Source organism: Gracilinanus agilis, chromosome 2 (assembly GCF_016433145.1).
Source record: "Gracilinanus agilis isolate LMUSP501 chromosome 2, AgileGrace, whole genome shotgun sequence".
Taxonomy (NCBI): domain Eukaryota; kingdom Metazoa; phylum Chordata; class Mammalia; order Didelphimorphia; family Didelphidae; genus Gracilinanus; species Gracilinanus agilis.
The window spans coordinates 281743321-281756714 of NC_058131.1; the positions used below are offsets into that span (position 1 = coordinate 281743321).

At 42.2% G+C, this 13394-nt stretch overlaps 1 protein-coding gene across 1 annotated transcript; it reads right to left on the reverse strand.

Annotated features, from left to right (window-relative positions):
- Positions 1 to 46: 46 nt before the first annotated feature.
- On the reverse strand, positions 47 to 9830 carry LOC123233628 (hemicentin-2-like). Its single transcript, XM_044659693.1, has 7 exons — positions 9737 to 9830; positions 9259 to 9393; positions 6467 to 6657; positions 2656 to 2869; positions 2294 to 2428; positions 1302 to 1492; positions 47 to 157 (listed from the first exon to the last, which is right to left on the reverse strand). Exons 1-7 carry the CDS (start codon positions 9828 to 9830, stop codon positions 47 to 49), a joined length of 1071 nt encoding a protein of 356 aa, XP_044515628.1.
- Between the last annotated feature and the right edge of the window lie 3564 nt (positions 9831 to 13394).

Below are 13394 nucleotides of genomic sequence, written 5' to 3' on the forward strand. Positions count from 1 at the left end.
CCTTGTCTCACTTGAGCCTGTTGGTGGGGAGAGGCAGCCCCAGGGGTTAGATAGACAAGGAAGGACCAGACTCACTACGCAAGATGAGGGTCACCACTTTCTCCACCACACCTACTTCATTCTCTGCCAGGCAATGGTAACGCCCAGCATCTTCCATCTGAGAAGGGAGAAGGGTGAGAGAGGGAAGCACTTAGTAGGGAGGAACAGGAATCTCAAGACCAAATTGTCCCCAGACACAATGATCTGAATGGAAGGATTATGACTTAAATCAAAAAAATCATTAGGGGATTATATGGGTTAAATATGGGCTCGTGCCCTGCATGAGGTGAGTATCCAAGGGAGGGCATGGATAGAGTTAGCCTTGGGGTCAGGGAGACCTCAGTTCCAGCCCCATTTCTGACAGTACTGGCTGTGGGACTCTAGGCATAAGTACACTCTCAGTGTACTAGGCAGCTTTTCTTTTTAACCCCTACTTTCTTTTTTTGGGGGGCAAATCATTTAAACGTGCTGAGCCTTAGTTTCATTATATATGAAAATGGGGAAGAGGAGTTGAACTTGAGAATATCTAAGATTCTTTCTAGTTTTAAGTCCTAGGATCCAACAGGGGTTAGAAAAATCTCTGAATAAGGTCAAAATGTGATAAAGGTAGGGGTGTCTAGAGCTATCCCCTGCAAGCAAAGAGGGTGAGACCATATAACAGAATTGTAACTTTCCCCAAAATGACTTTCAGTGACCCCAGTAGGAAATAGATTTTAGATCTGGGAAGGACTTTAGAGATTATCTAATTCAACCTCTTCATTTTGCAGATGAGGAAACAAATCAAGAGAAGATAAAGTGATTTGTTTTTGCCAAGCAAGGTTTTTTTTTTATTTTGTCTTTTGTGTCTTTTTTCTGTCTCATTATTAGTTGGGAATTTTCCCCTTAGCTGCTATTTGTCTAACCTTTCATTCTCCTCTATTTTTTTTTAATCTGATGACTTTTTGCATTTGGTTAATTTATAGATTTCATATCCTACACGCATGAAATGGCACAGCTGGACTTGAACCCAAGGCCTCTGCCTCCAAATTGAATCCTTTATTCCACTATACCACAATGAAGTAGAGAGACTGTCAGGAAGACTCCCAGAGGTTTTTTTTCTGTCTTTATGCCATCACTCTATTAAGAGACCCCTTCTCTATCACAGAAGCATGTGTGTGATACTGCACCAGGCTATCCCCTCAGCGATCTAGACTTAATAAGGAGTCTCAAGAATGTCCCTAGTTCTATCCTTCCCTACCCTGAGCCTAGTGGCTGGGTCTTACCACAGTCCTGTGGATGGCTAAGGAACCATTCTGCAGCTGGTGCCTATGGTGGCTGCTGAGCACTGGGAGGCCATCTTTGATCCAGCGGATGACAGGTGCTGGGTCACCACGGGCAGCACAGTCCAGTCGGGCACTGTCACCCAAAAGTTCTACCAGGTGGGAGGAGGCCTCACCGTGTAGAGCTGGTGCCTCTGTAGAGGGATGATGATCAGAGGAAGGGAGCTTGGCTAGGAAAGAGGGTCAGCATCCCCCTTTCCCTTCATCAAGGAACTGAGTGACTTGGAGCACTACCTGAAACCTATCACCTGGGATAGGAGCAATAGATAATATTCCAAAGTTGGAATACCCCTGCCCCAAAGCTCCCTCCCCCCAACTCCATACCACCAAAAGATTTTCAGAGGGAGATGTACATGCAACAATGGTCTAGGTTTCACCAGCCCTTATCCCTAAAGGATTTCAAAGCACTTTAATCAGTCGACAAGCATGTGTTAAGTATTTACTATGTGCCAGTGCCTGTGCTAGATTCTGGGTATACAAAGACAGAAAATGGAAAAATTCTATTCACCAGCTTTTTATATTTCATCGAAAGAGACAGAAACACTTAACATGTTTCTTCCTGGTTTCCTGAGACCTCGGAGGCTGCTGGCTTGCGATTCCTCTAATATATTAAAAGTTAAGTCTGATAGAATACTATTGTCCTGATCTTTTTTTTTTAATTTTAGTCCCGATCTTTTAAAGTCATCACCACCACTCTGCCCCTTGCAGATATGTCCTAATTCATCTGCCTCTGAAAAAACCAAAATGTTGACATTATGTATATTATTTGTTGTGGAGCTCTTGGAATGAGAGCAGATTGGGAGATAGTGATGGCATGTCAGTAAACTATACTGATATCTCTAAGGCCACTTGAGCTTCTCTGTCACATGTTAGAAGCCCGTCAGTTCACTAGTCCTACAAAGGGTACAGAGGGGAGACAGGTCATTGGATGCTACCTTTCACATGGACAAAACTGACAGCCTGGACTTTGCCCACGATGTTTTCTGCCCAACAGGTATAGGTGCCACTGTCCTCCCTGGTGACGGCTGCCCGCTGCAGTGTACTGCCCCCATCCTGTTCCAACACGCCTTCTGTAAGGTGGTGAGAAGAAGTCAAGAACCACATCTCCATTTTCCTTTCTGGTAGTCTCACTCTGTCAAGTCTGGGGTTTTCTGTTTTTCCCATTCCTGTCTTTATTCCATATCTTGTCTGTTAGTGAGCTGGCCCTCAGGAACGGTCCCCTCATCTAATGTTCACAGGTCCTTCCAGCTGAGTTTCCCTGAGCCCACCTTGCTCCCTAACCAAGGGAGGCCCAAACCTTTGACCAGCCTGTTGTTGACCATCCAACTGATGTGGGGAGTGGGGCTCCCCCGGGCAGTACAACGCAGCCACAGCTTATCCCCATGATTGAGGCTCAGATCCCCAGGCAGTGTGGTGAAGGTGGGGAGGGATAGGATGGAGAGGTGTATTCGGCGGCTTGTATGGCCAGCAGCATTCTCTGCAGTACACGTGTATGTCCCTGCATCCCGCCGCTACAGGAAAAAGGAAAGAGATCAGTCACATCTGTATTTGGTGGCGATTTTCTCCCCTCCATCCCAAGCAGGGAATTACTTAAGATGACACTCAGTGGCTTAAGATGAATCATCGTACTCTAAAAAAAAATCAAAATTCAATTCGGTTCAACAAACAGTAAGCACCTACTATGTGCTAGGCACTGTACTAGATGCTAAGATACAGAGGCAAAAAAGAAACAGTCCTTGCCTTTAGAGAGCTTATGTTTTACTAGGAAGTAATAACATTGACACCAGTGGTATCCTCCAACTGTTAGTGGACTCTACCCCTAGCTACCTTGTATTTATTTGTAGGTAGTTCTCTATATCTATCTATCTATCTATCTATCTATCTATCTATCTATCTATCTATCNATATCTATCTATCTATCTATCTATCTATCTATCTATCTATCTATCTATCTATCTATCATCTATCTATGTACACACACACACACACACACACAGTGGATGGAGCACTTGGCTGGAATTAGGAAGACAGCCATCTTGCCGAGTTTGAATCTGTCCTTACCCCTATTTGCCTAAGTTTCCTCATTTGTAAAATGAGCTGCAAAAGGAAGTGGCAAACCATTCTAAGTGTTTTGCCAAGAAAATCTCAAATGTGGTCACCGAGAATTGGATATGATTGAAAACAACTGAACAACAATGTGCTCCTTGTAATGTAATTACAAGGATGTAAGAATGTAAGCTGCTTGAAGGCAGGGATTGTTTCATTTTGGGCGAAGGGCTTTGTAGTCCTAGAATTTAGTACATCATAAGCAATAAATGTCTATTAACAGACTGATTGATCTAGGTAAATATAAAATGAGCACAAAATAGTTTCAAGAAGAAGAGGGTGCTGGTGATAACTGGCAGCCTGAGCAATGTAGCCCTACTCTCAGTTTATATTTTACCAGAGAAGAGAGAAACACTTGGCATGTTTCCTTGGTTTCTTTAGACCCAGAGAAGCTGTTGGCCTGAGACTCATGTGTTGACAACTAAGTGTTTTAAAAAAGAAAGAAAAGAAAATTACTAAGTGTGATAGAATCTAATGAGTCCCCAGCCTTTAAAACTATCAACACTATCTTGGCTTGCAAATAAGTCTCAACTCATTTTCTATGAGAAAATTTGTTCAGTAGTTTTTCAGGCATGTCTGACTCTCTGTGACCCTATTCAGGATTTTCTTGGCAAAGACACTGGAGTGGCTTGCCATTTCCTTCTCCAGCTCATTTGACAGATGAGGGACTGAGACCAACAGGGTTAAGTGACTTTCCCAAGATCACACAGCTAGTAAGTATCTGAGGCTAGATTTGAACTCAGGAAGATGAATCTCTCTATTCACTGTACTATTTAGCTGTCCCTCTATGAGTAAATGGTATGACATAAATTCTTTTTTTTTTTTTAATCCTTACCTTCCATCTTAGAATCAATCTGTGTATTGGTTCCAAGGTAGAAGAGTGGCAAGGGCTAGGCAATGGGGGTTAAGTGACTTGCCCAGGGTCATATAGCTAGGAAGTGTCTGAGGCCAAATTTGAACCTAGGACCTCCCAAGTCTCTAGGCCTGGCTCTCAATCCACTGAGCCACCCAGCTGCTCCCATAAATTCTTTTTTTTTTTTTTTTTTTTTTTAATGAAGAAGAAACTAAGCTTTGGATCCGCCTAAAGTCACATAACCAATAGGTGGTGGAGTTAGGACTTGGAACTTAGGTCTTACAATCATAGACTCTTAGAGACTGAAAGTATATTAGAAGCCAGGTATCCCTACATGCATCTGAGGAAGAGTTTCTTCTCTAGTATCCTTGATCAAGGATCATCCAATCTCTACTTGAAGATTAAAAGTGGAGGGGAACTCCTCGTTGCCTTAGGCATCCCATTCCACTTTTAGCCACCTTGAATTGTTAGAGCATTTTCCCATTTATCAAGCTAAAATCTACTCCATTCCAACTCAATGCTTTTACTTCAGCCACAGTCTACTTCTCAGAGACAAGAACAAGTCAAAACCTTTTTCTACATTGTAGTCCTTCCTTCAAATATTCAAGTATAGCTAGAATATCCCATCCAAGTTCTTCTCTATTCCTTAACTGATTTTAGTATTCTAATATTTCATATCTCTCAAGCTGGCTATCTTGTAGTTGTTAGCATTCTGTCCCTCTTGAAATGATTTTTGTCACCTTACAAATCATAATCACCTTCATCTGTTCCAGTTTGTTGACATCCTTTATTTTTTTTTTCTTACACTCTTACCTTCTTTCTTAGAATTGATACTGAAAATCAGTTGCAAGGCAGAAGAGCAGTTAGAGCTAGGCAACTGAGATTAAGTGATTTGGCCCAGGGTTGCCCAGGTGGGAAGTATCTAAGGCCAAATTTGAACCCAGGATCTCCCATCTCTGGGCCTGGCTCTCTATCCACTGAGTCACCTAGCTATTCCAATATCCTTTCTAAAAGATAATGCTCACGACTAGACACAATGTTCCAAATGTATTTTGATTAAGACAGAATATAATAACACTATCCCCTTTCATTTTGACACTAAGTATCCAGAGATCACATCAGAATTGTTGGCAGCCACTTTGCCATTTATTTAAACTATCAGATCTGTTAAAAAGAAAGAAAAACAGCAGGAATTATTGTCTGGCTACATCTACCCTGAATTTGCATGATTTTTTGTACCCAAGGCTATGAAAGTGGCATCTCTGTCTATTAAATTTCATCTTGTTAGATGTTATTATAACCCACGGAAAGGAATCTGGATCATGATTCTGCCATCTGCCTAGTGTTTTGCTATCTCTTAACTCAAAGACAGGAGCGTCTCTAATGAAACTGCAAGAAATATCAGCGGGAACTTAGAATGTAGGAATTTCAAAGTTTCTAATAAATTAGCGGGGTTTTGGACTTGCTTATCATTTTTTTAAACCCTTAACTTCTCTGTATTGGCTCCTTGGTGGAAGAGTGGTAAGGGTGGGCAATGGGGGTCAAAGTGACTTGCCCAGGGTCACACAGCTGGGAAGTGTCTGAGGCTGGATTTGAACCTAGGACCTCCTGTCTCTAGGCCTGACTCTCAATCCACTGAGCTACCCAGATGCCCCCTTGCTTATCGTTTTAGCCAGTCTCTTTCCTCTTTGTGATGAGCAATACAAAACATACTTGGTAAACTTAAGATGTCACTTTAGAAAGGAAAAGATTCAGAGAGACTGTGTTTCATTCCCCAGTAGAGCAGGGAGAAAGGAAATCATGGTCAGAAACAAAGGAAATGCCAGTAGAAAGGAGCAGATGAACCAATACATGGAACCCACAGGAGAGAAAAAAGGAGAGCTGCATGAGCTGGCCCAGGATAGAGAGGTCTCCTAGAAGGTTCTAATAGGGGGAGACTCCTCATCCTATCACTATCACCAAAGCCATCATGCACACTTCCAAGAGACTAAACTCAAAGATGAATCCAAGAGTGTGTTAGGTTCCTGCTACTACTCCCTATTCATCCATATAGAAAAATGCAGACACAAATATTCTTGGCTTGGATCTAGGAAGCCCTTCCCAGTCTTCCCTTTAAGGACTCATGAAGACACTGGTCTGACCCACTCACCTCCGAATTCTTCACTAGTAGCTCCCCAGATGGTTGGATGGCATATTTCCCCTCCATACTGGGCACAACGAACCCATCTTTTTTCCAGGTGATGTGAGGCTCTGGGATGCCCTGGGCTATGCAGGGCAGAAGGGCCTGGGAACCCTCCGCTGCTGACAGGTCAGAGTGCCCACCCTTGATCACAGGAGGGACTGGCAGGAACAAAAGGGGGAAGCAGAGATAGTTGGGGTTCAGTCATAATCTTTTTCCTCATAGTCCTCCAGGCAGGAATCTACCCTGATGACTCTAACACACCTTTTGCCCATAACCAACCAGCTTGTTGGGCTTTGCTCACAGAGAGCCCATGTGGGACAGTGGAAAGAACATGCATCAGGAGTAAAAAGAATGTGGCTTCAATTCCTGGCTCTACTATTATCAGCTATACCAATCGTCAATAGATTAAGTTAAGCACTGTGTGACCCTAGGCAAGTTAGTTAACTTCCTGAGACTCAGTTTCCTCATCTGTAAAATGAGAAATTGCATTCAATGAGATCTTGGGCCCTTTAGAACTCTGTATCCTATGACCCTATCAACATCCCTCAGTTCAAGTCCGTAAATGTAACAGATTGCATGAAGTTATGGAATCTAAGAGAGGGCCAACTAGCCCAACTCCCTTATTTTACTGAGGGGGACACTGAAGCCCAGAGAGGAGGATTATGTGCCTTGCCCAAGGTTGCACAGGTGGCAGAACCACCAGGATCCAAACCCAATACTCCAACTTCCACTTTAGCTCTCTTGCCACTGCAGGTATCACAAAGGCTTTCCTCAGTCAACAGACTCGTTCATTCAAGGATCACTGATTTACTGGATTACTCCCAATGGCATATAATCCCCAAAGCCAAAGGGTAGATTTGCCCTCCCAATTAGGTTTTGTTTAAGTACATGGTCTATGATAGTACCTCCATTTATTCCATGGCCACATTCCCAGCTCTAGAAAAAGCCTCTGAACAATGAACACAATAGCATCCTTTAGGTAAGGAGATAGCAGCAGGTATAAAATTAAAAGTTAGTGATTTAACAAACTTGGTCACCCAGTTCCCCAGGAAACTTTCAATTCTGTTCTAAGGTAGAAAAGGCAGCCAATCAGAAGCAGGAGATATTGGGGAGCAAAGAAGGATAGGCAAGACTGGTAGATGCACTGGGAACTGAGACATCATCCTCAGTGCTTTCTGAGCACACACACCAGCTAAGAGTGCAAGTGTGCATGTAGGGATTTCCCTAGGGACAAGCTCACAAAGAAGGGAATTACAAGCTCATCATGGATAGTCAAACACTAGCTACCATCAGAGAGAGGCTCCCCTTAGAAGCCTCTCCATTCCTGCAGTCCTCATAAAGGGGAACATATACAAAATTGTAATGACAAAGCTTGACCCCAAAGAAGAGATGCAAGAAAACACCTCTTGCTGTGTCTTTTCAAAATTAGGGGACCATGGTATGAAAATCTATAATATTAGACTTTTTCAATATGTTGGTTAGTTTTGCTTCATTTTTAACCTCTTTTTTTATTGTTATAAGGCCTTTTTATGTGCCATAGATCCCTTGGGCAAACTGGTGAAATCCTGGGACCTCATCTGAGAATAGTGTGTTTAATTCCATAAAAGGAAATGCATTTTTAAATGCATTACAAGGAAAATCAATCATAATGAAATAAAGATATTTTTCCCTGCTACTCTTTGACCCAGCAATACCACTACTGGGTCTGTATCCCAAAGAGATCAGAGATAAGGAAAAAGGGCCTATGGTGCAAAAATATTTTTAGCAACTCTTTTGGTAGTGGCAAAGAATTGGAAAATGAGTGGTTGTATATCAATGGGGAAATGGCTAAACAAGCTATGTATGGTATGTGTCTGTAATAGAAAACTATTGTGCCATAAGAAATGATAAATAGGACGAGTTCAGAGAAACCTGGAAAGACTTATATACACTGATGTAAAGTGAAGTAAGCAGAACCTGAACAATGTATACAGTAACATAAATACTGTACAATGATCAAGTATGAAAAACTAAAGTATTGTCAGTAAGGGACTCATGATTAAAAAAAAAAACACTAAGCACAGCAAAAGAAGGAAATGTTGGAATCTGATTGCAGTTCAAAGCATACCATCCTTCACTTTATTTCCCTCATAAATTTTTTTAGTGTATATGTGATATGTGTCTTCAGTTATGAAATGGGGAATATGGAAATATGTATTGCCTGAAAGCACTGATGTAACCTTTATCAGATTATTTACCACTGGAGTGGGGGAGAATCAGAATCCCAAAATGTTAGAAAATAATTGTCAAAAATTGTTTCTCCATGTAATTGAAAAAATAAAGTTAAAGAAAAATTTCCCTCCCATCCAGGTGAAAAACTCTTGTTAAAAAGAATGCTCTTTTGTCAGGTGATAAGGGGACACACATAGTGGGAAATGTGTGTAAAGTTAAAATAAAAACTATCAATACAATTTTTTTTGGTGGGGGGAAAGAAGAGATGTGAACATATCCAGGAACAATGATCTTTGAATGACTTTCTTTTAGGGCTCTATTTTAAGCAACTCTCTTTTCCTTAGTCCCCCTCTCTACAGAGGGATCCCAAATGCTTTCTGACAGGATTTTGATGGTAGAGGTGGTGGGAGTAGTGGAAATGATGGTGAGGATGGAGGTTATGGTAGTGGTGGTGATGGTTGGGGGGTACAGGGGTGTGTAAAGAGATCTCCTGAGCCCCTAGAATTAGTAGTTCCCAGAACCAGTCTGGATTTCTTGCCAGTTCCTACCTTGCACCACCAGCCGAGTTTTACCCAGAGCTGTCCCTGATGGATTCTTGGCAATGCACAAGTAATTGCCTGCATCTTCTGCACTAGCTCGGGAGATCCGTAGCTGCCCATTGGACAAAATCTGGGCACTAGTACCTGGATGGGGCAATGGTGGAAATTAGGCATTGGCAATTACCAGAGTTGCTTTTATTTCAAGGAGTCCAAGAAAAAGTAAGATGCCCTTCCTTGGTCTCCCATCTGGAATGGTGGTAAGGGCTCTACAGGAGGCCACTGGAGATTGATGGGCTGGGTTAGTTGGGATGGAGAATCCAAGACAGGGAAGGAAAGAGTCAGGACCAGGGGGAGATAAAGGCAGAACGAACAGGGTGTTAAAAATATGTAGCTGAATTCATTGGCCTCTGGAAAGTTGAGGGAAGTCCCTAGAATCATGCTGCTCCCAACTCCCCTTCTCATCCTGGTTGCCACACAAATGTCTCACCTGTTGGAATGCTGAGCCCTTCCTTTTGCCAGGTAATGGTTGGTCGAGGAATGCCAGAGGCCTCACAAGGTAGGACCACATCATCTAGAGCCATCGCATGTACCACACTAGGCAATGGATTTATCACTGGGGAGGCTGAAACAGAAGGGTATTCAAAGAGGGAAGAGACCAAAGGTCCCCCAGGTCTATATCCTGAGATACCATACTGGCCATACTTGCCCTTCTGAAGGCTTAGGGAATCTCTGGTCTGTGTTTTATGAAACTTCTAAGAACCTTTGAGAGGAAGGAGGATTCACAGGTCCATCCAAAAAGCCAAATCAATAGACTTCTAGACCTTGAGTCTGGCTGGTCTCCTCATCAAAGAGTCCAGGAGTCTAAACTTTTCTCTGTCTTGGGATCTTTCCCATCTCTGGTGAGGTGAAAAGGCAGATCCCATGGGCCTTACCTTGCACTGTGAGGATGACATGCTTGTGGGCTACACCAGCGGCATTCCTGGCTGTGCAGGTATAGCGGCCTGTGTGGATGGGCAGAGCTTGCCCAATCTCCAGGGCACCTGCAGGGAACAAGAACATGGCATGGACAAAGAAGCATGAGGACAAGTGCCCCAGGTCTGGGAGAGGATTAAGGAGCAGGCTACTCTCCACAAACACTCCTCTCCATGGCAGGGGATCTCTGATCCAGCTAAGTCTTTGCCCCAAAGAGTCCTCACACAGACTTGCAACCTTTTGACCCTTTATAAAGGCCAAGATGGTGGACTGCAATGCAAAAAAACCTTGGGATGGGAGACAGGAGACTCAGGCCTAAGGAGAGATGTGCTGCATTAAAAAATCAGGAGACCTGGGTTCAAATCCTGGCTTTGATATTTTCTAACTGTATAACTATGGGCAAGTCACTAAACCTCTCCCTGAGTCTTAGTTTTCCTCATCTCTAGAATGGGAGTGATGCCTCATAGTAGGAATTGATTTGGCAGCCAGGTAGCACAATGGATAGTAGTACTGGACTTAAGAGTCAAGAAGACCTAAATTCAAATCCTGCCTCAGACACTTACTAGATATATGACACTAGGCAAGTCATTTAACCTCTGCCTACTTTAGCTTCCTCATCAATAAAATGAGTATAATAATAGCCACTACCTCCCAAGATTATTTTAAGAATCAAGGGGTTTTGCAAACTTTAAAGCACTATATAAATGCTAGCTCTGATTGCTACTGAGGGAACTGAGGAGATTAGGACAAGTGGTAGTGGGAATAGAGGAATTTAGTGAACCACACTGACTCCATCTTGTAACTCAACTCTGAAGCTAGATTAGTTTCTATTCAATTATGGATCTAGTCTAAATTCTGTCTTCTGAGAAATTTTTATTCAATTTTAGGAATTGAGAGAAAATCTTATTGTATTGTTTGGATCTTGCCCTGCAGCTGAGAAGCTGGACCACCCTATTTGCTCCTTAGAGACGGTTATGCTAACCAGAAATCCCTTCAGATCCAAAGACTGATGCAAGGAGCTTTTTCACAATTATACATCTTAAGCAACCTATATGGCTTATCTGAAAACTGGCCCCGTATTGGTCAATTAGTTATTGTTTGCATGTTCCTTTGATTGTATATAGGCAGACACTTCAGAGGAGTGGGACACCTCTTTTTCTGAATTCAGGGATTTAAACCTGCTTACTCTCACCTTGGAAAGTCCTTAGTCTCCTCCATTTAGAAATCAGATTACCTAATGTTGTACTGTTTCTTTTTTAGTTAATTGGCCTTTACTCGATTAATTGCTTTTAATATATAAAAGCCTATTTCCCCCTGAATTTGGGGTCCAGTCCTAAGCTAAAGATGGCGACTGGTCTCAATTTGTTGGGCAATTGACATTCATTACTTATAAATCAATATTCTTGGATCAAACCTTTATTTCTTCAGGCATTTCATCAGGCACCCACAACATTACTATTATTAAAGTCCTCTAGATGCCCTGTTTTGTGATTTATCAGTTCAAGCTCTATCCATTTTTTAAGACCTTCAGAAAAGTTATTTACCTTTTCTGAATCTCAGTTTCTTCATCTGTAAAATTTGAGGATTGGGCTAGAGCACAGGTTTTTAACCCTGTTCCATGGACCCCATAAAGGTCCATGGATAGATTTCATAGATTCCATAAATTTGATCTTTAAAAATATTTTGATAATTATATTTCAATAAAGTTAGTTTCCTATGCAATCCTATTTATCTATTTTATGCTTTTTAAAACATTATTATGAGATGGGGTCCATAGACTTCCCCAGACTGCCAAAGGAATCTATGACACACAAAAAATGAAGAACTCTTGTATCAGATGGCTTCTACATTCCCTTCCAGGCAGGAGTGTGCTGGTAAATGTTAAGCTGGATGGAAAAATAAGTATAACTCCTTTAAGGATAACCTTTATTATGTTCTCCATTGTTTTCTTAGATCTAGAAATTGAAAGAATAATTGATTTAGCCTTGATTTTGTAATGTTTGCCAATTTCCAAAAAGTAAATGTTTAAAGAGAAAATTTAACAATCGGCTCTCTCAAACCAGTATGAACTGATTCTGGTCTACATATCCCTGTTCCAGACCTGACTATGACTCCATTTCCTGGACCTGCAATATTCCTCTCCCTACCTCCAGCTCCCACCCCTACTCCCATCTCCTTTCAATACGTGTTCTTCTCTGTTCCATAGCAAGTGCAGAAACTCCCTTCAGGGTCCTTTCTCTAATTAACCCTATCAAACTCCATTCATTCTTTTTTTAAACCCTTACCTTCTGTCTTAGAATCAATACTGTGTTATTGATTCCCAGACAGAAGAGAGATAAGGGTTAAGCAATGGGGGTTAAGGGACTTGCTCAGGGTCACATAGCTAGGAATTATCTAAGGTCAGATTTGAACCCATCATCTCCAGTTTCTAGTCCTTGCTCTTTAATCCACTGAACCACCAAGCTGCTCTCTCAATTTCATTCATTCTTATGCTCAACATTGATGCACTCAACTGAATTTGCTTCAGAATTCTAGATTTCCTGAATCTCAGAGCTGGAAGAGACCATGGAGATCATTTAACCAACCCTCTTATTTTTGAGATGGGGAAACTGAGGCCATATAGAATGGAAACAACTTGTCCAAGATCACACTGTGAGTATGCAGCCACCCAGAACTAGAATCCACAACTCCTGACTTCCAGATTAATGCTTTTTTTTTTTTCATTTTGTCTTCTCCCTAAACCAACTCCTCCAATTGACTTCTCTATTTTGGTTAAGGTTACCACCAATCTCCAGGCAATCATTTCTAAGTGGCTTTGCAGGTATACACTGGTCCTGTCTTCTCCACTTTGGATGTAACCCTCCTCAGGGCAAAACCTAGGTCCTATATTCCCAATACACCCTTTCAAAGGCTCAGGCACAGGACCTGGCACTCAATGAATGCTCTCAATGGTATTGATTGACAATCTCCACCTTTACCTGTGGGAGAGACACGATAGCCACTCCCCCTCTTCCCCAGCTGGGCTCCCCCTTTGCTCCAGGAAACAACTGGAGTTGGCACACCAGTGGTGTGGCAGGTCAGGACCACTGGCGCCATCTTGGTAACAGTGAAGTCTGTTCGGTCATCAGCAATAGTAGGTGGCACTGAAGGAGAAAGTCTTTTAATGGTACCCA

Excerpts from the sequence above, each read along its gene's own strand:
- LOC123233628 (XM_044659693.1), bottom strand. The coding sequence starts at position 9,830 with ATGGCTCTAGATGATGTGGTCCTACCTTGTGAGGCCTCTGGCATTCCT. Across the intron at positions 6,658-9,258 it reads AACTCGGCTGGTGGTGCAAG|TCCCTCCTGTGATCAAGGGT; the intron begins GTAGGAACTGGC and ends TGTTCCTGCCAG. Across the intron at positions 158-1,301 it reads TAGCCATCCACAGGACTGTG|ATGGAAGATGCTGGGCGTTA; the intron begins GTAAGACCCAGC and ends CTCCCTTCTCAG.